The sequence below is a fragment of the Vicugna pacos genome, chromosome 11, assembly GCF_048564905.1.
Source record: "Vicugna pacos chromosome 11, VicPac4, whole genome shotgun sequence".
NCBI classification, from domain to species: domain Eukaryota; kingdom Metazoa; phylum Chordata; class Mammalia; order Artiodactyla; family Camelidae; genus Vicugna; species Vicugna pacos.
In genome coordinates, this window is record NC_132997.1 from 38,772,663 (window position 1) to 38,799,028 (window position 26,366).

Genomic DNA, 26,366 nt, shown 5'->3' on the forward strand with positions numbered 1-26,366 from the left:
AAAGATCAGAAGGGAGAGGACTCTGATATGAAAAACCTGGATCCATCTTTGCTTTCATCAGATCAGGGAAGACTTGCCTTCATCAAGTCAGGCCACGACACCTCAATCACTGAGCTCTGAGGTAAAACTAGAAGAGGGATCTTTGCTAACTGACTCTGGCTGGTGCCTAAATTACTGACTAAGCTCTCTAAGTTATAGGCAGCTGTTTTGTTCTCCTTACCACAATGATTTCTCAATTCTGTGTCACTCTGATATTGAAGGTGATCAAAATAGGGATTTGGAAGAGTGGAACTTTTTGCAATGGAAGAAAACCCCTTTCAATGCTATTTTGGAAATTTTACTTATTTTAGCATCTATTTCACTTTGTGCTACTAGCAGGTGCAAAATAAATTTCACGTAAAATTTGAAGCACCTTGGATATATTGATGATGGAATTTTTAACTGAGAGAGATAGCATGGTGCAGTGGCTCTGAACTATGGAATAGTAGACGGCTGTGAGTAAATCTGGGGCAAAGCCCTCCCCTTGACACATTACCTTTCTTGTGGAGATACTCCCAGGGTTAGAGCACAAAAAGAGAAATACGTTTTCATCTCGTGGGTGCCTTGCTTTTTTTTCCTCTCCAATCTGTTGGAGCTTTGGGGCTTCCATCATGTTACTGTCCTCATACTCACTTCCTGTAGGTTCCAGCATTCATAGAGATAAAAATCAGTACCAAGAACAAGCACTGCTTCCCCCACTTTCCCAGTCTGGCCACCACCCCCACCCAGGGCTGCAGCCGTGCTGTGCTGCTCCTTCAGAAAACAACATTGTAGCCTGGCTGTTCTCTCATGTCGGAGTCTGTCCATTCCTCTGTGACATGTAAGGTGGCCACATCAAGGCCACCATCACATCTCTGGCTGGCAGGCTCTTTTAGTGTAATTCTGGGCTCTCAGCCCCACTGTTGATACTTTTCTATGATCAGAATGATTTCCTACTTGAAGGACAGGTATTTGAAAGTGGACAACTTCATAGAGTGTCTTGAGTAGATCCTTTATACAGCCATACTTGACACCCTTCTAGAACTGACTGTATTTTATGGTTTGGGTTTTTTCCCCTGTATTTTATGGCTTGATTTTTCTAGGATGAGATTTGATATGCTTTAAAGTTTACTTTTAGAAAAGAGTATTTTAGAACATTTCTGGGTGGCTTTTAGAGTATGTTGTGAAAATCAGCCGGTTTTATTAGAACTTGCTTTGCTTACATTTCGTGAAACAATTAATTTGATGTAATGGCCACTTGATGCCCTCTCAGTACGATGCTGTCCCTGGGAACTGTCTTGACTTCATAGACTTGTATGTAGATGTTTAGATTTAGAAGATAGATCAATAAATTTTTGTTCCAGTGCTCATTTTAGAGGTGAAGAAACTAAGTCCCAGAAAGCTGAAATGATTTCCCTGTGATCATACAGCTCTCCAGTCGCAGAGAAAGACTAGAAACCAGGCTCTTACCTCTCAGTATTGCTGCTTTCCCTCTGTCCTCATGAATCTTTGGCATACACAGTGCAGAAAAGTTAACTTAGGCTCCTTGGAAAAATTAATCCAGCCCTTTCTTTGACATAATTGGATTCAGTGAGCACTCTCCAAAAAGACCTGGTTTCTTGATAATTTAGAATATTTCTCCTTGTGCCTTCTTGGCATCATTAGCCAGATCAGATTTCATTCAATCAGAGACATGTGACGGTCCTAAGTGAGCCTTATTTGAATTACAGCTATCTAGAACAGTTTGTTTCTTTGATAAATACAATAAAGTTGATTCTGAAGCGTGACTTTAAGTACCTCTCAGGTTTAAATTATGCTAGGACTTCTCATTCAGGTGGTGTCACTTTTTCTTAGTAGATGAGTTGTGTGCAGATGGCTTTTTAACGTGTCTTGTTGGAGCTGGGAGGGATTGTGTTGATATGATAGCATTACCCCTTTCTTTTCCTCTGGGCCATTTCATTCACAGTCTCCACATTCCTACTTTAATTACCTGAAATTAATTTTTAGAGATTAGCTTTACCTAGTAGTGTTGATAAACTATTTTTCAGGACTAGGTCAACTCTGTAGAGCTCATCTCACTTATTTTAGTGGTTATCCACATAGGTTGATGAGAATAAATCTTTGGGGAGTATTTTCTCTTGATATTTTAAAGTAGAAAAATTAAAATACACAGAGGAACACTAACAAAAAAAAGAGCTGGTATAGCTATAGAGATATCAGAAAGAAGAGACTTAAAAGCAAACCATTAGGTATTAAGTCACTGTATAATACTAAAAGGTTTGCTGGCTCACAAGGAAGATATAAAATTCTAAGTTTATAGAAGCACCTAACACTAGCTTCAGAATATGTAAATCAGAATTACAGAGAGTAATTGATAAATTCACTATGATAGTATGCCATTTTAAAGTATCTCTTTTATTGATATATTAGACAGTTAGTTAAGAGCATAGAAATTATTTTAAAAAGTGAATTAGCAAGCTAGATATAATGAACATATACAGAACATGCATCCAAAAATTAGAGAGCACATAATTTTTTTAAACATACATGGACCACTTATAAAAATTTACCATGTACCAAATCAAAATATATCATAATAAATGTCAAATAATTTTTGTAGTATTGACTGTGGTCTCTGATACAAAGAAATTCAGTTAGAAGTCAGCCACAGAAAGATGAAACATACATTTGGAATTTAAAGACACATACTTCTAAACCTGTAAGTCAGAGAAGAAATGAGAACATGACCTTATGTTGGCCCCCTAGCACCCTGTTTCTCTAGAAACCTGAAAAGACGGGCTGTCAGCTGTTATCAGGCAGCACTGATTATGGTAAAACTGACTCCTGGGCTGGAAGGGTTATGACTAGGACTTTAAATGTCTTGTTGAAAGTACAGATAGAATGCATGTAGGAACCTCCTTGCTGCAATCTCCGGGGGTTAGGCTCTTGGGTTGTTACAAGAGATACTTTTCGTGTAGCTTGAGACTTCTAAGTCAGGGTGCCTCAGGGACCCACCCATGTCATTTCACTGCCTTCACTTGAGGTGACACTAGAATGCTGTCAGAGGGCAAGCCTGAGGCTGTTCTGCTGACAGGTGTCGCTCCTTTCCTGTGTCCTTCTGCAAAGCTCCCCTGGTGCCAGGTGTGGTCTGTTGGATCTTGTGAATGTCCATTGAATGAAGATCGTGTTGGTGGTTGAGCAGAACGGGCAAGGTACACTTTACACTGCAGTTGATTCTAGGTCAGTGAAATCCCCAAATATTTAAAGTGAAGCTTAAAAGAGTTATATGAGAATTGACATATTTTTTACCTTTATAAGGAAGGACTTTTTAAAAATTTGTTTTATGTATTATTCAAAATGGCAATTACCTAATCCACTGGAATTTAATATTTTCTAAAATGGTCAAGTTATTGCTAAAATGTAAGTTAATTTTATATTTTAGGCAGTGCTTATTCATTTAGGCTAAAAACATAATAAGTTATATGTTTTACGTATGTGCTTGATAGGATACGAGGTAGTTGTTTACATCTTTCCATTAATATGCTTGTTTTTAAAACTGATTGTGCTCGGGTCCGTGTTCTGGAATGACGGCTGTATATATGCCCATAAGATGTATTCAGGTCTAGGAAGTTTCATGGAATTAAGCAAAACACATACACATACACACACACTCACAAGAGAGGAAAGGGTTTATAAATTTCACAAAATAAGAATCAGAAGACACTTGAAAAAAGATGAAAAGACATAACATAGTGGATGGCTGGAGATGCTGCATGAGAAATAGAGAAGCGGGAGATGAGGGAGGGAGATTAGGCCGACGCCAGACCATGGCAGGCCAGGTGGACTTTGGACCTGCTGCTCCTTTTGCTCAGGATGCTCTCCTGTCTCTTTGACTAATCTTTCCTTCTGTCTTTTAGGTACGTGGCGATTAGGTATCATCAAATTCTGTTATGGCATTAACGCTTGTCACCAGCTGTAATTTTTACTTGTTTGTGTATTTTCTCTCTCCCCATGAGAATATACATGCTCCACAAGGAGAGAACACATGCCTCTCTTGTTTAGTGTTTTATCCATAGCACTTAGAACTATATCTGCACGTACGAGGCCCCCAGAAAAGAACTGTCAAATGAATGTATTAATTGAAGCAGAAATTGGTTACTGCATCTTTATTTTAGTATTATTTTTCCCTTTAATTATATTCAATTTTGTTTACCAGCGGGCCAGGTGCTGTACAGGAGGCCGCAAAGGCAACAAAACGGACTAATTAATGAAGTCCATCGGGCAGTACAAATTCTTGTGGCACAGACGTACTTAAAGTTACTGGATTAGATTATACACGTGCTAAAATAAAGATAAATATAGTACTAGGAATTTTATACAAATAGTAAACTAAATGTGATAGCACTTGTTATAAGAATCTCCTCTGGGCTGCAGTTTTTGTTTTTTTTTAAGAAAAATGAGGCTTATTTTTATGAACTTTTAGAAAATAACTTGGGTGATTCAATAGAAATCATTTATATGTGCATAGTACTCAATGCTTTTGATGGACTGGAAAATATTTAATAGGCAGATGTACATTTCAAGTGATTTTCTAGGAGTAGAAATCACACTGTGATTGTGGTTTTAATTCTATAATTGAAGACCTTATTGTTCTTCTTAGGAAGCTATAGGAAACATTTTCTTTTAAACTATGTATTCCTAAAATTATAGCCATAATTTTTTCCTTTCTTATGCCTGTAGTTTTGGAAAGTGAAGTTAACTCAGAGAAGGTAAAAGTCTTTCTTTGGGATTTCCAACAAAATGATGATTTTGAGGATCATTTTAAAGAGGACACAGAATGGTATAACTAATATGCTTATTTAGTGAGTTTTCTGCTTATTCATATGCATAGCTAGCTCTCTTGAGTGGAGACAGTGAATAATGGCCCTCAAATGTTTGATAAGTTTTAAAAATACAGTTCTTTGTAGTAAGTACAACCTGATTTGTCTAGAAATAGGATGTATTTATGATCTAATAAGTATGGTATTAATTCAAGAGAAAGATATTCCTAAAGAATTAAATTTCTCTATCATCTCAAGAATTACCTAGTTCCAAAGCCTTTGTAAATAAAGTCTTTGGAGCTCTTGGAGGGAGCAGTGTACTTAAAGTAAAGCTCAAAGCCCAACTTAATTTTATGAGAAATTATATCTGTTTCTAGAAAGAAAATAACATGCTAGAAACAGGACTATTAGCATGGTGAACTCTTGGTACTATATATGAAAAAAATGTAAAGAACCAGGAGAAAAGTAAATTTCCATTAGAAAAACAAAAGGAACAGCAACTTTTCATGCTTATAAAATGTTCAAATCCAAAAATGTATCAAGTAAGAAAACATTTTATTGAGCCATATTTTCTTAGAGATTTAAAAGTACTGGCTACAGTAACTGAAATAGTAACGCGTATAGTGTACATCTTGTGTAAACAATTTCCAGAAGTTAAATGAACAAATAATACTAATTCAAAAGGCATTTGAGATAATATTATGTGCTGCTAATATATGCTAATTAGTAGGTGCTAATTATTTTCTAAGCACTATATACAAATATAAAATAGTACATAGTTCCTGTCCTTTAGTTTACGGTTTAGCTGGGGAAACAGACATGTAAAAGACAAATTTAAATGCAGTGTAGTAAATATTATTATAGAATCAAGGTCCAAGGATTGTGGGTACAGGAGACAGAGAACTATGCAAGGAGAGAGTACTTTGGTTGGATTTAGTATCTCAAATAATTAGAAATTCAGCAGGTAAAAAGGGACAGAAGAAAATTTCAAGCTGGGGGAAGAAGTTTGAGTAAAGGTAAGGAGCTGTGAAAATACCTAATTCATGGTGAGTAATGTTATGTGTCAAGAATTGTAGGGTGTGTGTGAATTGGAGTTCAGGGAAGCTTGAGAAGATGAGACGTAGAACAGAAAATACAATGTGGGCCAGAGTATGATGGAACTCAGTATGCGTGGAACCAAGGAGTACATATTTTATTCAGTCTGTTAGAATGAAAATGAAGCGCAGACAAGTCTTTTGTTTTATTCATGCATCTGACTACCTATCAGTCATCTGTCTATCATCTATCCATCTAGAAGGAGGAATGCTGGTAGCAAGGTGAAAGAGAGCTGGCAGGAAATGGAGAACAGGTAGATGTTGACAGTAATCCAAGAAAAATTGAGACGGAGAAAGGAGTAAGAAGCCTGAAATTACCTGCAGAAGCAAAAGGAAAAGGCTGTTACTTTGCTAAGGCTGAGGCAGAAAGTGCATAAAGGAAGTGAGTAGAGACGAGGATGAAAAGCAGGCAGGGGCCACATTACCAGCATCCTCAATTTATGAGTCCAGTAAGGAGCCTGGGTTTACCCTGAGGTTGATGGGCAGGTGTAACAATTAAATTTGAGTTTTAGGGAGAATTTTCTCTAGATATTGGAGATTAGATTCAGAAATCAAATTAGGAGGCTTTTGCTAAGTGGGGTTGCAAATGAAAATGCGAAGACAGCCAAGCAGGTAGCATAAGTGAGTAAAATTGAATAGTGAGAAGTTGGAAAGGAAACAGAAAGTGAACGTGGGCTAGTATTTGAGAAATCTGTTGGAGCGTATGGAGCAGTAGTTAGATGGAGAAGAAAGACTAAAGGGTTTGTTTTTAAGGTGAGAGAGAATCAAGTATTCTTATAAAATGGAAGAATTTGTAGACAGAGATTAATTTTGTATATATCTATATATATAAGGAAAGATCATTGTAGAAAAATGTCTCAGAGGAGACAGAAAGCATAAGAGCTGAGAACACAGAAGGATTAATTCTGAACATGGAGAAGGTAAGGAGTAATGAAGAATGCTGATCCTTCCAAGTTACATTTTAAAAGAAAGTAAGTTGAAAGAGTTCTTGCTTTCTGGCTTAGATTTTATAGAAGGGGCTACATTTTTCCTAAAGCAGAGAATTAAGATGGAAACTACATGACAGTGGTAGTTTGAAAATTAGGAATGAAAGAGGAAACAGGATAGAGACATACTGGTGTTTTCCAGATGGCTCTCTGCTGACACTACAAACCTCAGTGACCACAGTACTTTTCTTCTACCACAGCCTGGTTAAAGGAGGAAAAAAGGTGAATAGGTGGATCGATCCAAAGTTGACTAGTTGGCAAGCCAGGTGAGAGCGAGAGGAGATGGATGGAGTTTGTGATCAGACGTTGAGATTTAGGAATTCTCTCTGAAAGTGGGCCAGTTCCAGGGGCTGACAATGGAAGTGGGTAGCTGGACTGAAATAGCAGTGAATGTCAGTTGAATAACTAATATGGATTATAAGAGATTCTTTCTTAAATATATACATTCTCTGAAATATAAATTTAAATATAAATACAAATTTCTGTTCTAGTGACAGTGACCCCAGCTTGTTGATGACCAGTGGCTCCTTCCTAAAAGACAAGTCCAGCAGTGAGGAGGGGCTCGCAGGGCCTTCCCAGACTGACTCCCCTACGTCTCAGGGTCTGACCTCATCCCCTTTTACTGGCAGATTCTTGAAGAAGCTTTATTTCAGAGGTATGTGCAAAGAAGTTTCTAATATAAATGCAGGAAAGAGCTAGGAAAAACTTTTTCAAATGAGGAAAACGTGGTTCTCTAGGGTTTTCCTTTAAAAATGAAGAAAATGCTCCACACCTCACATTCATAAAGGGCACATTTCCACTCCATCCTTAAATATTTTAGTATAGCAAACATATCAATTTAATAAAATGAGCTATTTGTATTTCTGAAACTAGGGATTAGCAATGTGTTTAGACTTGGATGTGACCTGCTTCCTCATTTTCTTAATTTTAATTTGTTGTACACTATATACTTTCTAAATAAAATAATGACTTTTTTTGGATGATATATTATCACATGTGGGAAAAAGAAAATACAGGTATGTATAATAGGATAAATCATAATACTGAAAAGTATTCAAAATTTTTTCTATGAATATGTTATTTATAGTTGTATATGATATAAATATAACCATGGAGAAAAAATACATAATTACAGTGTATGAGGTTGAAGAATCACAACGTATCTCAGAAACCTTTAGAGAAGATCTTACAGATCACCTGTCAGCCTCTCATCAAGTGGCAGAATCATCTTCTCTAATGACTTTTTAGTTTGAGGAATGTCAAACCTAATTAAGGCAATATTATACTATATGGTTATTAAAGTACCAGTCTCACACAAAAATAGTTTACAAGAAAATACTTTGAAAATTATATATGACAAAATTTACCAGGTTAGCATACAGTTCTATAAAGTTAGACGAAGGTCTACCACCATGATCTAGATATAGTACATTTCCTTCACCCCTCAAATTTCTCTTGTGCTCTTTTGTAGTCAACCCCTAACCCCACCACCAACACCTGCAACCAGGAATCTGTTTTCATTCTCTTTACTGTTGTATTTTTTGAAGTCTCATTCATATAGATGGAATCACAAATACATTGCATTTCGAGTCCAAGTTCTTTCACTCAGTGTCAAGTTATTGATATTCATCCACACCATTGCATTTACTTATTTACTTTTTAATTTTTGTTGAATTAAAAAATAAATGGCTACATCAATTTGTTTATCCATTAACCAGCTGAAGGACATTTGGGTTGTTGCCAGATGTAGCAATTATGGATAAAAGCACTGCGAACATTCACATACTGGTTTTGTGTAAACCTGTTTCCATTTCTTTAGTCTAAGAGTGGAATTTGTGAGTCATAAGTGTATAAATGACAAACTGTTTTCTTTTCCAAAGAAGCTGTACCAATATGCTTTTTACTTTTTTTCTCTTTGTGTTTCTGTTTAGGTAATTTTTATCAACCCACCTTCAAGCTTACTTACTCTTTCCTCCCTTGTGTTGACTTTACTAATGAGTTTATTGAAGGCATTCTTTAGCTCTTTTACAGTCTTTTTTTTTTTATTGTTAACACTTCCATTTGACTTTATCTTACAGTTTTCATCTCTAGTCAGATACCATATGTGTTCATGCATTTTGTCCACCTATCCCACAAAGACTTAAACACATTAACTATAGTTATTTCAAATTCCCTCTCTGATAATTCTCATTTCTGAGTTTTTTTTTCTGTTGATTACTTTTTTTTTGACAGTGATTTTTGTTTCTGTTGCTGCTGCTGCTTTGTGTGTCTCAGAAATTTTGAAAGTGTTGGTGTTAGGTGTAGAAAAGTAGAGACTGAGGTAAATAGAATTTATGCCTGGAAATAGTCATGTCTGTTCCTCTGCTGGGTCATTTGGTCACTGACTCAGCGTGTTTAGGGCATGAGCTGGATTTTGAAACCATGGTTAACTATTGACTTAAAATTCCTCAAGATTTAACTTGTACTTAGAGTAGTAACTGGAATATTCCAGAATTTCTCTTCCCATTTCTATTCCATTCTTAGCTTTAGACCCTCCCTGTATGCCTGTGCCTCAGAAGGAGTCATCTCCCTACCCTTGCCCTCAGTTGCTTGTCATCGTAGCCCAGTGTCAGCCTGACAGGTCCTCTATCCCTGGATCTAGGTGGTGGGGCTTTGCCAGTGATGCAGCTTCCCCTCTCTATGCTGTTCAAACTCTGCCTTATGTTTTTGACAAGTCTACTAAGGAGAGAGTTTCCTGGAGGGAGTGTTTTATAAAGGTCAGTTAGGTTAAGTTCTTTTTCATTCCTTTTGTGTCCCTACCAATTTTCTCTGTGCTTGTTCCATTGATTCCTGAGTTCAGAGTACTGAAGTCTTCAATTGTAATTGTGAATTTTCCTGTTTCTCCTTTCAGTACTAATTAGTTTTTACTTTATGTAGTTTGAGATTCTGTTGGGTACAAATACGTTTAGTATTGTTATGTCTTTTCTGTGAATTGACCCCTGGGCAATTTTTTTTAAATAGATTTTTTTGGAAGTTTAGTTTGACAGTAAAATTGAGCAGAAGGTACAGAGATTTCTTATATACTCCCTGCCTCTACACATGTATAGCCTTTCCTTATTACTGATATCCTCCTTGGATGGGTAAATTTGTGACGGTGGGTGAAACTGTGTTGACACATCATCACCTGAAGCCCATAGTTTACTGTTGGTGGTGTACATTCTGTGGGTTTGGACAAAATGTATGACATGTATCCACCATTATAGTATCAAACAGTAGTTTCACAGCCTTGAAAATCCTCTTACTTCCACTTTCCTTCTCCCCAGTAATGAGCTTTTTATCCCTGGTAATGTTCTTGGTCTGGCGTCTGTTTTATTGTTGACATATTCTCTGATATTAATAAAGCCACTTCACTTTCTTTTTTTAATTTTATTTAATTTTTTTAACATTTTTTATTGATTTATAATAATTTTAGAATGTTGTGTCAAATTCCAGTGTAGATCACAATTTTTCAGTTATACATGAACATGTATGTATTCATTGTCACATTCTTTTTCTCTGTGAGCTACCATAAGATCTTGTATATATTCCACTGTGCTATACAGTATAATCTTGTTTATCTCTTCTACATTTTGCAATCCCAGTTACTTTCTTTTGATTAGTGTTCCCATAGTGAATATTTTTCCACCCTTTAACTTTACCTTGCCTATGTTATAGTATTTAAATTGGTTTCTTGTGGGCATTGTATGGTTGGGCCTTGCTTTTTCATCAAATCTCCAATCTCTGTCTTTTAATTGGTGCATTTAGGCTGCTTTTATTTGTATCTACCATCTTAGATTTAACTCTACTCTCTTGCTCATTATTTTCTTTTTTGTTTGTTTTGTTTTGTTTTGTTTTGGGGATGGGGAGGTAATTAGATTTATTGTACGTATATATTTATTTGTTTATTTTTAATGGAGGTACTGGGGATTGAACCCAAGGACCTCATGCATGCTAGGTATGCATTTTACCACTGAGCTATATGCTCCTCCCATTCTTGCTAATTATTTTCTTTTTATTCTTTCTACTCTTAATCCTTTTCCTATTTTTCTTCCTTCTCTTGGGTTATTCTCTGATTCCTTTTTATCTTCCCATTTTGCTTATTATTTATATCTTTTTCAAAATGTTTTCTTGGAAACCCTAGGATTTACAATATACGTCTTTAATTTCTCATAGTCTTTCTTTTCTATCTTCACATAACACTATGTCAGTTCATGTGTGGTGTAACGACCTTAAAATAATGTCATCTTAATTTCTCCCATCCATCTTTTGTGCAATTGTTGTCAAACATTTTAATTTTACATAACAATAATCACAAAATACATATTTACTATTTTTGTTTTAGATAGCCAGTTATCCTCTAGAGAAGTGAAAATTAAGAAAAAAAAATTTTATCCAACTACATTGATGGAATTTTTAGAACTCTTCATTTCTTTGCATAGATCAAATTTTTTAATTCTGTAATACATTTTTTCTGCTTGAAGAGCTTCCTTGAACATTTCTTGTAGTGTAAATTTGCTGGTAATGAAATCTCTCAGTTTTTGTTTGTAAAAGTGTTTATTTCTGCTTCATTTTTTCTGAAAGATATTTTTTATTAGTTATAGGATTCTGGGTTATCTTCTGACTTGTATGGTTAATGGTGAGCTTTTGGATCTGAGACTTGGTGTCCTTCATTCATTTTGGAAAATTCCCAACCATTATCATTTCAAATAATTCTTCTGCCCAGTTCTCTCTTTCCCAACTCTCTCTCTCTTTCTCTTTCTCTCTCTCTCCCTACTTTCTCTCCCTCTCTCTCTCTCTTCTATTTTGGAATTCCAGTTACAAGAATATTAGTCTGCTTGATAATGGCCTTTAGTTATTGGATGGACTTTTCTGTGCCCTTCCCCAGCCACTCTTTTCTCTTTCAGCTTGGGTAATGCCTATTGACCTATTTTGAAGTTCACTGAATTTTTTTCCCCACTTGCCTATATCAAGCCTATTGATGGCATTATTTTTTCTATTGTAATATTTGTTTATCTTTAGCATTTCTGCTCAGTTCTTATGGTTTCCATATCTCTGATGAAATGCCTAATTTGTTCATGCATGTTGTCTACTTTTTCCACTAAAGCTCAGCATTAAGCTTAGTTTAAATTTGATGTCTGGTAAAAGTTTTAACATTTTTATCGTATATCTGTCTGGTTCTGTTGACTACTTTGTCTCTTGGCAGTTTTATTTATTTTTTCTTTTTCTTGCTTCTTTGTGTGCCATACAATTTTTTGTTGTTGTTGTTGAAACCTGGATATCTCATGTCCTAGAGACTGAGGTGAATAAGAAAGGACATGCCTCTTTCTTTAGTAAGCATTTAGTGTAAGGAGTTGAGTCAATTTAGTCAGAAATTGAGCAGTTTGGGTTTTGATGTTCCTGTGATTACTCTCAGTGCACCACCAGCCTCAAATTCATGTATGGTTCCCTGCGCTTGGGATAGAAAACGGCATGCCAGAGAGTTTACTTTATTGTATACTCTGTCCTCTGCTTTAGGTCTCCTGATAGTCCTGCAGTTCAGAGAAGTTTTCTATCCATGATTTTGTACATTCCCCAGTGAGAGAGTGCTCTTATTTGAAATTCTGTTGCTTGCTAACCTCGTTGTGGAGGAGTAGCATTCTCTGTGGTCCTTGTTCAACCTCAGTCTTAGGCAGATGCAGTGTCCTTGGGTCTTAGGGATAGTGCCTTCTCAGGTACCTTCAGGAAGGGGATATATTATCGTCTCAGCCCCAGATGCTTTCCTCCCCTCTGTATCTCCAATGTTAGTGGGTCTTAATCTGTGCTTTGAGGCTAATATGGTTTGCTACCCTTTCCCCAACTTCTTATTTTTTTGATCCTTGGGGGGGGGGGATTGTGTGAAGCTTCATGCCTTTCCTGCAAAAGCTGCTGCCCCCCTCTCCAAGCCTGCATCATAAGGGAGGGTTTCTTGAGTTCCTCACCTTGTCTCCAGTATTTGTCCTGAGCTTCTGATGAGGGCCTTTTATACATTATCTTTTGTTTTTGCCTCTTCTCTTCATTAGTTTATATACACATCTTTTTCGTATGAACAAGTTCATTTTCACCTATCTACTTTGTTTTCTATGGTGATTTAATTATGAGTTTTATAATCATGTACTTTTGGCCTTTAATTAATTTTCTTAGGTCTATAAATTTATTTCCCACCTCATTCTGTTGTTTTATCTCATTTTGAGCTCTTATTTAAAATAATTCACATTCTTACTACTTCTGCCGTTAGATGATGGATTTACAGTTTAGGTTATGTTTCATTCAGAATGGATTAAAACAATTATTTTTGCATGACATATTGCATTACTCATATTTCCATCTTGTTCACTAACATATATAAATCTGCATCTCTTTGATTTTGCTGACTGAGCATGAATGAATTCTTCTGTCTCTCATTCCATTTGATTTGAGTCTAGTCATCTCCCACTATAAGCTGCACTTTGAGAGCTAGATTTTTTTGAGGACAATGGCAAGTGTGCTGAAGATTAGGAGGAAAGAAGCAGAAAGCTCAAAAGGGGTGGATGAATTTTTGTGTGACAGAAATTATAGATCAGTTTACTCAACATGGATCACACCTCCCTCTTAGTGTACCTTCCTGTGTGATCCAGGCAGAAGAAAACTAAAAATTACATTTCCCAGACATCCTGGTAGCTATTGTGAATTTGATCAGTCATATATACTTAGCCAAGTCTTAAATGTGTAGAGAAGCAGCCATGTTGCTGGTACATACCACAGAAGGCATGGCATTGCTGGTGCCTCAGTATAGCTAAGATGGTACATTCCTAGAGCCAGCAGCTGTGGTGGTGACTTCTAATTCCCCCATGGTTGCTAAGGTAGTGTCACTCAGTTGCCAGCAGTGGTGTCCAGATCCCTCAGATTCTTCACTGTGGCAAAGCTTGCAGTTTTCTTGACAGACCATTCTGCTGTGTTAGTTTTGGATCATAACAGGGGAAGCCCCTCGTCTTCACCAAATAGGTAGATAAAAATCCCTTTCTGTAAACTGACTTTCTGTGAAAATCCATTATATAATTATTGCCAGTATCTGTAACTGAAGTCTGACCTGTAACACCTTGATTGAAATTCTTGGACCAGGCTGCAAACAAAAGAAACCAAATGGAAAATGATGTTAAAAATAAGAAACCTATCTTCTACAATAATGGAGGTCCAGATTTAGGAAGAATTCCAGGTTCAATATGATAAATTGCTCAGTGATGTCATCAAGAACATAGGTTCTTTATGATTCTTTTTCATATTTGCTATACTCAGCTTACTGCTTCTATGGCCACAATAGGGCTGCATGTGGTAATTGGGACCTTTTGCCTCTGTGTTTCCGTATGGGTAAGGGATAGAGGTCAGAGAGAGGCTTGCTTCTCTTGCCTACAAGCCTTGAATAACCTCTTTGCTTCCAGTTGACCCAAATCACCTCCCTATTACTAAATTATTCATTGGTAAGAGAATTACCATGGAATGGTTAGAAATGGCTTTAACGAACCATCAGGGTAGAATCAGCTTCAGAGGTCAGCTACATTGTCCATTGTAGTCATTCTGCCTTTTCTCTTCTTTCCTCTCTGCCTTCTCTGGGCTTTTTTCCAGCAAGGCTAGAACACGATGGTAAGCTGTATGGGTGTTTCTCCTGGGTATCAAAGATGATTAAAATGACTTCTGCTCTTGTAAGAATTTTGTCTCCTCTTTTGGGCTTCCTAGACCTCTTCTCATCCTAAGTCTGTGAGCAATTTTAGGGTTTCTGTGACTGTCTTTCCCAACCAATAGTCCCTAACTTCCACCCCTAGAGGGAGCTTTCGAGTATAGTAGGCTTTCAAGATGAGATGAGTTTCCTAGGGTAGTGCATATTCTTAGAAACTTCTGTCTTGTTTTTATGCTTGTTCTTTTTCTTAATTGCTTCTTGTGTATTTTTTTGCTGATATTTACTTGATTTTTGTTCTTATTATATGGCTTTGGAAAGAGATTTCGCTTGAGCATTCTACCTCAAAATTCTTATCTTTAAAATATTCTTTTAATATTGACTTACTAGATTTATTGCATTTTGGCCAGTGTACATGATCTGGAAACTTTTAGACATTTAGAATCTAGACTATCAACATGACCTAAAAGATCATTATTTAAAATAAAATTCCCATATGTACTATCAAATAGAATGTATTGTCCTCTGTTATTATTGGTTATAAATGTATAACTATATAATATATATTTACATACATAATACAATATATATATTTGTAATATATACAATATTATAATGTATAATTACTTATATATAATACATATTTTAGTGTTATTAATTGCATCACATAGAGCCTCTCAATCCTTGGGGTAGGGGTGTGTGTGTATGCATGTGTATGTATGTGTGCGATGTGTGTTTGTGTGCACATGTGCATGCTTGATCTGTTTTACACTTAGAGGTGTGTTAGACTCTCCACGTCCTCAGACTCCAGGGACTTCCAAATCTTTGGTCCCAGGGAGGACAAAAGTTGTGTCTTTCCCATCCAAGTCTTACATATGTTTGTCTTGGCATAGTTGTCAGTACATATACTTAATCACATTATAAAGCAGAACACTTCTCAGTCTACTTCATCTGTTATATTTATAACACTTAACAGTTTTCTCCAAGAACAGTGGAGTTTGTGTAATTTCATGGTACACAGTCATAATTTTCCTAAAACAAGGATCCTTCCTTTAAAAGTAATAGACTATGCACCTCAGGAAAAATAAACTTCCATTAATTCTTAAGTGGCTGTGTTTTTACTTAAGAGAAAACAACAACAACAATAAAAATAAAATCTATATAAATATTATTATATATTATATATAGATACCTATCTATATATATAATAACTTAGAAACGTGAAATTTTCTCTTTCTTAGATACGGAAATTATTTCTGAAATGGAGCTAGCTCATTTGATCTGGTTAGACCATTAACATTCAGTATTCATGAGAATTCAACCATGAAGGATTATTTTAAAATGCTTGAGAGACAAGCATCAGAATTTGAAATCATCCAGGAATTTATGGTAAATATTTTGGTCTTAACAAAAGTCTGTATGTGATTTCTTTTTCCGCGTCACCATCCAGAAGATTTCTCTTTTTTTTTTCTTTTTTTCAGATTGAGTCGGTTGTTTTTATTTTTAAATATTAAATTTGTTTTAAAAGTAGTAGGTGTACATAGTAAAAGAATCAAATAGCATAAAAGGTTATAAAACAAAGTCTCTCTCTTTTTCTCCCCTGACTCGCAAGGCCCCCTTTCCACTATAAAGTTTGTCATATAAACTTCCAGAAATATTGGCATGTACTTTACTCACTATTTCACCCTTTCTTTTCTTTTTATTAAAAAAATTCCACATAAGTAATTTCCAAGTGTATTATCAGTGCATATAGCTGTATCTTATTATAAGTATTGCATGGTAGTTAATTATATGAATAAAGGCCTTTTCTTTAAATAGTCCCCTACGATGGACCTTTAGGTTATTCTAGTCTTTGCTATTACGAGTAAGAATCACCCCTCTTCACGTGCATGTGCGTATGTGTGAATGTTCTTTAGAACAAATTCCTGGAAAGACAACCAGTATTTTGTGTTATCAAATTTTTGGATCTTTGCTCATCTTTTAAATGACAAATGATTTCTTATTGATGATCTAATTGGCATGTCTTTATTTGAGAACAAACAAGTAGCTTTCCATATGCTTTTAATTCTAATTCTTTGCTCAATTTCCTGTTTTCTTATCAATTAATAACTCTTTATGTAATGAATAAATTACCCTTTGGTATGTGTTCTATTTGGTAAAATTTTCCAGTTTGTTTTTGTATTACATATGTGTGCACACATTTATTAAAAAGAAATGGCTAATTTTTGTGGTCAGACATGCCAGTCTTTTCTTTTTGGGCTTCTGGGTTTTCTGCGTCCTGTGGGATTTTCCCTTTCACTCTAGGATTGTAACAGTTACATAATACTTTTTTTCTAATGCTTTTATGATTTTTGTCAATATGTAAGTCTTTGATCCAGCTAGAATTGAATTTTTAAAGTGTTTGGGACCCAGCATTATGTAGCTAATCAGATATCCGAAGGTTCTCTTGCCCTTCGGTGGTGTGAAATACCACTTTTATCATATACTGAAGCTCTGCATATATTTTAATTTTTTTCCATTGATTTGTTTATTTAGGTACTGGTACAAACTTTTAAAATCAGCATCACTCTACATTTTATTTTACTATCTATTAAGACTAGTCTTCCCTCATTACTCTTTTACAAACTTCTTCCTGCAGATTTTTTTTTCCAGGTTGATTTTAGAATTGGTTTTCAGAAAGAGTAAAAGGTAAAAATCTGATCATATTATCCTACAGCTTAAAACCTTCACTGGCTCCCCAGTCCCTGTGGCAGTAGTTGCCAACACTAACTTAAAGACTGATAGTGCCACGCTGGCTACCTAAGAGTTACTGAAGAGTTTTTAAAAAGTACAGACTCTCAGGCTTTATCCACAAATATTCTAATAGGGCAGGACTGGGTACATCTCAGTTCCTTTTGTATATGAAACAAGGCCTTCCTAGTTAGTTTCGGTTTCCCTTTGGGCTAAGTCATGTGCTCTGTGCTGTCGCTGCCGTGCTGTGAACTGTCCCCTGGAGAGGACACGTGTGCCTCCGTGCCTTTGTTACTGTTGTCCTGCCGGGTGTGATACCTGTTCACCTCTGCTCTGCTTTCCTTCTACACACAGACTTCGCGTGACTCAGGAAGGGCCAGTTCAGGTCCTTTCCTTCCCGTGCTTTCAGGTACAGTCACGTGCTGTCATTGACACGAACATCTCTGTCCATTGATTACATGTCCGTCTCTAACTGCTCTGTTAACTTCTTAAGGATGAGGCCATTTTCAGGTTCATCTTTATATTTTGATATCTAGAGCAGTGACGAGTACATACTAAATGTTCAATAAATGTTGAATTCGCAGTTGGTAAAGAAAGTTTTTGAAAAGAAGGATTCTTTAATTAGTATCCTAGCTATAATTTCTTCATGGGGCAAGGAATAAATTGTGAAACTTTATATTTTTTGCTTATATGTTTTTGTTGCTGTTATTTTATTATTTTTCTTTATAAAATGATACATTTAGGGGTAGGTCCTAAGAAGGAAATATTCTGTACTGGCTCTTTTTTTTTTTTTTAATATGAAAAAGGAAAAATCTTGAAGTTCAAGGGAAAAAGTATCTCCAGAGAGTTTAACATTTCCTTTTAAAGCAACTTATTGATTGCTTTCTCAAATTTTAGATATTTTATATAGTACTTTTTCAGTGAGGTTCTGACTTCTCTATTTACCATACAACACATTTAACATCATCAGGTAATGTCATATAGGGACTAAGGATCATGAATACTACACAAAGACAGATTTCTTCCTTTTCTTTCTTTCTTTCTTTCTTTCTTTCTTTCTTTCTTTCTTTCTTTCTTTCTTTCTTTCTTTCTTTTCTTTTCTTTTCTTTTCTTTTCTTTTCTTTCTTTCTTTCTTTCTTTCTTTCTTTCTTTCTTTCTTTCTTTCTTTCTTTCTTTCTTTCTTTCTTTTTCTTCCTTCCTTCCTTCCTTCCTTCCTTCCTTCCTTCCTTCCTTCCTTTCTTCCTTTCTTTCTTCCTTTCTTGTTATAGTAAATACATGACTTACATTTCTTACCTTTTAAAGGCTTTAGAATTTAAGAATCTGCCTGCTGTGTTCAACTCTGGGAATGAACCATACAACAGAGGCAAAAACAGATAATTGAGATATTTTTCCATGTAAGTGAAAAATGGTTTAAATTACCTTCCTATTTACACTTGGGAAAAGATAAAAAGTGGGTTGTATGGCTTTCAGTATTAGGCATTTTGACTGGTGACCACGATGGAGAGCTCTGATAGCCGGCCGTGGGTCACCTGGGCCCTTTTTTGGGTGTACTAGAACAGAGCGAAGATCAAGTCTTCTGTCCCAGGTGAATCTTCTAGTCACTGTCACAGGGTTATTACACAAGTCCTGCAACCTGGTGCTTACACATTGCTACTCCTCAGGCCGTGAACCATCTAAAACATAATGTCTAACCATCTGAGACGTTTCCTGGCCATTTTTCGTTCAGACACACAAATACATTGGGGCTATTTGTACCCTTTGTCCTGGACAATAAAGCTGTCAGTCTGCCCTCCAACAAGAGGCTGCCCTTTGGTTGTTTTCAAAGGGTTACACATTGCTTCCCTGTGCCGGTGAAGCCAGTGTTGCTGCCTCCCCACCCAGTTACAGAGTTACCAGTCTCAGACCATCCAAAGAGCAGAAACAAAGCAACATAGTTTTAATCTGAGGCAGGAAGTCTCATTGTATGCCTCACGTTCCTTTCAAAGTCAAAATTTTTCCAAATTAAATAACCATTTTTCTTCCTACAACATGACCTTCCTCCTTTATTCTGTATTTTATTTAGTATAACCACTTACTTGTCCAAGCCAGAAAACTCTGAATCACCCGCAGTATCCAAAGTGGTCACAAAGTCCTTTTGATTCCACCTCCTTAGTGCCTCTAGAATCTGCCCCATCTCTTAATTCCCGCTGCTGCTGACTTTAGATTGAGCCTGTTTTGTCTCTCAGCTGGTCTCTGTCTTCTTCACTGCCTCCACTCCCATCTACTCAAAGCAGCTGCTGAAACGATGTCCCTAAAATGTGAATCAGAACATATTACTGTCCTTTGAAAGCGCTTCATTGGCTCTCTGTTACTGTCATGGTCAAGTTCTTTAGCATGGCATAAATGTTACCTCTCTAGCCTCGGCTCTCCCACAGAACTTCTTCTGGTTTCTGGAATTCATCGTTCTCTTTCTCTTGTCTCCAGGCCTTTGAATCTGTGGTTCTTGCAAGAACCATCCATCCTCCCTTCTTTGCTGAGGTGGTTCCTGCTGTCTTTCAGGGCTCGCTTGGCCAGACTTCCCTTGTTTCCCACAAAGCTAGGTTTGGTGCTTCTCTAATAGTCTCATGCCATCTTGTGACTACCCTTCCCCACTTGCCAAACTATATTTAAATTATCTATTTACATTGCTGTTTCTCCTGTTGAGGTGGCTGAAATAAAAACCAGAGTAGAATACAGTGACTGCCGTCATTGGATGAATACCTTAATGTTGGTTGGTTCATTCAGATCTAAAATAACTTTATGTTTATAAAAGTAATACTGTCTTCCTGGGATAGTTAAAATAATTTATTCTTCTATCTTTTGGGGGGAGATTGTGCAGAAGTACCCTGATGAATATTTCTGAAATCAGGGTGATAAGCCATTATTAGACATTTTAAGAGATAATGCCAACAATTTGCTGTCATTCCGAGAGGCCAGTTATATAAAGGGTCCCAGTTATAAAATTCCTATCTCTGCATGTGCAGTTAGTCCTCAAGGAGACTGAATGCAAACAGGCCTTTAAAATGAGACTTGTTTTGAGAAACTTGTTTTAGGCTATGGGGTACATTTAACATTTGATCTTGCGTGAACTCTTTATTCAAGGTACAAGAAGAGTGACAACTAAAAAGATGCAAAGATCTGAAAAAGTAGTTAAATGATTAAAACTAAAGAAAATCATGTAAAATTTCTTGCTTTTCTCTTAAAAGAAAATCAACTGTAATTCAACCAAGTTTTTTAGTTCTTTTTTTTTTTTAACCAAACATTCAGTTTATTAAAAGGGATCAATTAGCAGAGCTGGAGAAAAAAGGCCAATACTGATGCAAAATTGCAAAACCTTTTTAATACTGGGCACACAAGCAGCATCCCCAAATGCAATTGGAAGGAAAATCCTCTTGGAACAGAAAAGGGCTTATGCCCCAAAGGCTTATTAAACAGACCTGGAAAAGAAACACTGCAAATGCAGTGAGTTAGGCAATGGCCCCATAAAGGTAGGCAACTCAAGGCCTTATTTTTCCTAAACCCAAACCCATGCCTTTAGCTAATCCTGGTAAAGGGTCCCAATAGCCAAAGGGAAACAAGCTTTTCCTGCCGTGCTTAAAGGCGAGCAAAAAGCAAATATTCGGGAGGCACAGAACCCTGCCCACTTCCCCTCACCCCTCTCACAAGAACCCCCTACTTGTGTAAATTGACCCACCGAGTCATTGAGTAGGTCAGTTACTGGGAAAGCAAATCCACAAACACGAGGCATGCTAATTTATTTACATTTAAATTTCAAACACTGAGCTCAGTATATGCTAGCCAAGTTCAGATTTTTGAAATAAAGACAAATGGAAAGCCTTAAGGATCTGAGTTAAACACTACACAGTATATTCAACAACTGGAAAAACAGCTAGGGGGTGGTATAACTATGTACCTTTACATTTAGTACGCAAGTGTAGGGACGAGCCCTGCAGTTTGAAGAAAAACCCGTTCAGGACAGAGCTGACTATCTCCCCTTGACTTTCAGACAAACTAAGGAGTCTGTCAGTATACAAAACCCACTGAATTCAGAAAAGTAGCAACAGGATATTAAGGAGCTGGCTTTTGCCATCATGGATGGTGGGGACCAGTCTGAAGCAGGGCTGGTTGGAGGTGGGAAATGTCGCAGCTCAAATCCAGGATCTGCAGATTAGAACAGCAGTCTAAAGACAGAATGGTTAGTGCTTTCCTCAAAAATTCCCGTGTTTCCAAACAAGTTCGTAGGACATCTTCCCCAGTGAACCAAATTCTGTTTTAAAGTCCACTGATTTTTCTACCTCATGCCACAGTGTAATTTAACCTAAAATGAGCCTACTTAAGTGACAGTCGTAGTAAATTTCCTTGATTTCTACACCACACATTTCTTGAATTTATAGTCAAGGTTTCTGAAGAATCACATCAAGAAAGCCAGAGCAATGATTAGTTTTCTCTCCTCTTCAAATGCTGAGAACACTAAATGAGAGAATTCACGCATCTCAGGATACTGTAAGTACAGGCAGTCCTCACTTTGCCTGGCTCCAGTATGCATACATTCAGTTGTTGTATCTGACTGAATAGCGCCAGTCCCTCAACAACGCTATTCAGATTTCAGAGCTCATGGCGCGTTCACTGTGAGCACCTGTGTAAACTGCAAACTTCACTTCCAGCTCTTCAGTCCACAGATCACTACATAAATAACAGATGTGCACCGTGATCAGCAACTAATCCTGTTGCCTGTTTCAGAATACATCAGCACTCGGTCACTGTGTGCCTGTTACTCAGCTCGTGCACAATCAGCAAAGCACATAGCTGTGTTGCCTCCTTGCCTCTCAGTGATAAACCCACATAACACTTCACAAAAATAGAGGATCAAAAGAGAGAATTGGCCAACAAAGATCAAGTTGCAGCAAAGAAAGGAAAAGTTATAGCTCTTGGGGTGAAATTCTAATAGAACATAAATAGGGGTATAGAAGAAAGAACTGACCATGAAAATGTTGAACTGCCACCATTGAAGAGACCCCAGATATGAAGCCAGAACAACCTGTTGAAGGGGGAACTTATCAACATAAATGAGGGAAGAATTTGTGACAGAAAGGATGAAGGTGTCCTGGTGGAAGTGATGCTGGCAAAAAAATCCCTTCACATTAAAGAAACTCAGAGCTACTCCACAGCAGCGTAAGTGCAAAGGACAAAGTGTTGGAAGCTGATCCAAACTTGGAAGGGAGTGCAGTGGTTCACCAAGGCTCAGAAAAGATGCTCGCTCCATAGTGTGAGTTATGTTATGAAAAGTAGAGGCATGCACTGTTGAAACTACTTTTGATAAATTTTTAATAAGTTAAATGTTCTAATTCTCAATGTTTCTAATGTTGTAAATTGCAGTGTTCTAAATAAATATTAGTCTTGCTCTTTTTCACTTCCCTATACATTTATAACCAACAGTGAAAGGGAGTTTCTAATGTTTTGAGAAAAAATTTTAAGGGTATGGAATAATCACAATTTGTCAGACTATGATTATTAAGGTCTTTTTTGCACAGCTTCAACTCACACAGCCGTATTTACAGCTCTGTGCTACTGTGTAAACAAGAACGGACCGCATTATGTGGTCTAGGGGTTTTCCAGGTATAAAGACAATATCGTGCATTTCTGTAGCACCTTACACTTTACAAAGCATTTTAAAATGTAAAATCTTATATAAGCTTCATAAAATCCCTCTGAAGCAGACCCAACAGATATTGTTATTCCTAGCTCTGAGGTTAAAAGATATCTTAAGGGCTAAGAAAGGAGTAGGGCCATCGCACATGTCAGGTTCTCTGGCTCTCGGCCCAGTACTTTTTCCGTTACTTGTCTTTGGGTCAGGGTATACTCAGAACTAACGAATAAAGATAGTGACTTGGATTTCTAGTACTTTTCCACTTTTCAGAGCGCATTTACACATATCTCTTTGAGTTCTTTCTACAATCACATGAGGAGGGCAGAGCAGATGATAGTATCTGAATTTGAGGATGCAAATCAGTGAGGAAAGGACATCTTTCAGCAAACAGTGCTGGACAATTGCATGTTCATACACCAAAAAAAAAAAAGTGGTGTCAAAAGACACCAGGGATGCTCGGGCAGAGAGGGAATGTGAGGTTGGGTGAGGACACAAGAACGTGGTCAGCTACACGCCAAGGAGAGAGGCCTTAGGAGAAGCTAACCCTGCTGACACCTTGATCTTGGGCTCCTAGTGTCCAGAACTGTGAAAATAAGTTTCTGTTTAAGCTGCCCAGCCTGCGGTGTTTTGTCATGGCAGCCCTAGCAAACGAATGCGCTGTGTCATTCCATTTATATAAATTTCTAGAAAATTCAGACTAATTTAGATGGACATGAAGCTGATCAGTGGTTGCCTTGAGGGCAGGAGTGGTGCAAGACAGATTACAGAGGGTGATGTGAACATTTGAGCAGTGATGGAGATGCTCTGTTATCTTTATCGTAGTGATGGTTTCATGGGTGCACATGTATGACGATTATACCTCAATACACTGTTGAGAAAGATGGTTTGTGAGTACAAAAGTTATATTACACTTTTTATATTTTGTACACTTTCCCATTGTAGTGTAGAGAGCTGGAAAAACATAAGCTATCTAAGGGAGAGAGATTCAACAAACATCCATACATTAGTGAGGCCTCTGTGTGTTTCTGTTACTAACCACCACCACCAGTAATAGCAGTAGTAGTTATACGCTTGTATATGCCCTGCACTGATCTAAGTCCTTCATAGGTTGTAACTCATGTAATCCTCACCACAACCCTATGATGCTGGTGCTCAGTATCTTTGTTTACAAAAAGGCTCAGAGAAATTAATTACTTTTCTACATTGCAACTAGAAGACAGATCTGGGACTCAAACTGAGGCTTAAGCATCCGCAGTAGTGTTTCTCTATGTTAATTCTTTTTCTAGACTACTAATAGGGTTTCTGTGCTGCATGTTACTTTCTATTTCCAGAAATCATTTTTAGCACTTAAATGGTAGATTCCGTTATTCTTCATATAGAAATACAACTGTATTTTGCAAGCTTGTTGTGTTCTACTGTTTCCTTTTCTGTCTTCCCTTAATCTGAGGTCTCTGTTCCGATTAATTAGTTGTTTGATTAGATACAGGCTAAGTAGTTAATGTAGTCTCAAACTCTGCCTATCTGCAGCTAGCTCTCCTTTTTTTTTTTTTAATCCTGATAAATGAATATCTTTGTTGATTTTAGGATTATGGGGTTTATCTCTCAGTTTTCTCTGGGTGTTAAACTTCACTGTTCTCCAGCTTCCAGTGTTTTAGTTGAGAAATATAATGGTAATCTGATTCTTATTCTTCTATAAGAAACATTTTTTTCATTCATAAATGTGAAACCTTATCACATTCAATTTTTCCCTGAAATTCAGGAATGTTACCAGATGTGTTTCACTTTATCAGTCTTACCTACAACTCATGGAACCTTTCAGTCTGCAGAGTCAGTCTTCCTTTAGCCGTAGGTTAGTGTCTTCAGTTATTTAATCATTGCTCATCCTCGGTCTGCTCTTTTTTTCTTTTTCTGGAGCTCCTGTGATGTAGAGGGTTGGTCTTCTCAATCTGCCTTTTAAGGCTTTCATCTTCCCTCTATTTCTTTACTTCTGCCTTTTTGTAGTTTTTGCATATATTTATATTTCTCTCTCTAGTTTTTATTCTTATTCTCTTTCTTTCATTTGGTCTTCTAGGGAATTAATTTAAGTTTCAAGAAAGACTTTCCTCCTTTAGATCATCTACAAAAATTTTTAGCTAGTGTGGTGATTAATTTTATGTGTTGACTTGGCTAGGCCACAGTACCCAGGTATTTGGTCAAACATCAGTCTAGATGTTGTTTTAAAGATATTTTTAGATGTGATTACCATTTAACCAGTAGACTTTGAGTAAAGCAGATTCTCCCCTGTAATATGCATGAGCTTCATGTAATCAGTTTAAGAGAAAAAATTGAGATCCCCCAAGGAAAAAGCCATTCTGCCTCCAGACTGCCTTTGGCCTCAAGACTTCAACATCAGCTCTTCTCTGAATCTTCAGCCAGACAGCCTGCCCTTCAAATTGCAGACTGGCTAGCCTCCATAGTGATGTGAGCCAATTCCTTAAAATAAATCTCTTTCAGTCTATATATATATACAGCTTATTGATTCTGTTTCTCTAAAGAACACTGACTAATACAAATTTTGGTACCAAGAGTGGTTCTAGAGGAACGGAATCTTATGGATGAGTTTTATGAATTGGCTCCCCAACCTGACAAAATTTAAAGGCATTAATGACTCTTCCTAGTAGTTAAGAGAGCACTGCTAATTCATGGCGTCACATGGCAGTAGAGATCCACAAAACCTCACTGGTGGATATTCTATTCAAATACTTATAAGAGGCAAGGTTCTGGATAACTATGTATACACTACCTTAGATTACTTTTGTCAAACTAACAAGTATAATGAGATTGGCTGGTTGCTCCTAATTGTGCTGGACAAATGGGAAAAGAAAGTTACCATCCCAGGGATTCAGATTTCCAGCCCAAGCACCACATAAATGTCCTGAAAGTTTTTGTGTCTGTGCTGAAAGAAACCCTTATCTCCTACAGCCATGGAGCCAGCACCTCTGACAACCTAACCCCAAGTCTCTCCTGCAAATGGCTAAAATACAATGCAAATTAAATTCCCAACCTTTCAAGGTGTTTGCTGTTCAAATGAGGGCATTGACTGAGAAAGAATGCGATCCTGAAAACGAACAGAAACACAGGGGAAGATCCTGGTGAAGATACGTGCAACAAACCCCTAATCGCTGAGGCATCTTCTTTGCCAGTGCTACTGACGGTGACACGAATCCGATACTGATTCCAGGAGACCTAAAGCATCTCTGTGGTCTGCCAGTTAGATTGGTGCTTATAGAAGTCAGATAATTACTGAAGTTTTAGCTCAGGTCCATTTCACAGTGGGTCCAGTGAGTGCTGACCCACTGTGGTTATTTCCCCAGTTCTGGAATGCATTAT

At 37.0% G+C, this 26,366-nt stretch overlaps 1 protein-coding gene across 1 annotated transcript in view; it reads left to right on the forward strand.

Moving 5' to 3' along the window:
• PTPN20 (protein tyrosine phosphatase non-receptor type 20) overlaps positions 1 to 26,366 on the forward strand; it is a 42,123-nt gene continuing 15,757 nt past the window's right edge. Inside the window, 2 exon segments of the mRNA XM_072971165.1 lie at positions 1 to 121; positions 7,410 to 7,573. Coding sequence (XP_072827266.1) covers positions 7,432 to 7,573 — 142 coding nt within the window. The 5' untranslated portion in view covers positions 1 to 121; positions 7,410 to 7,431.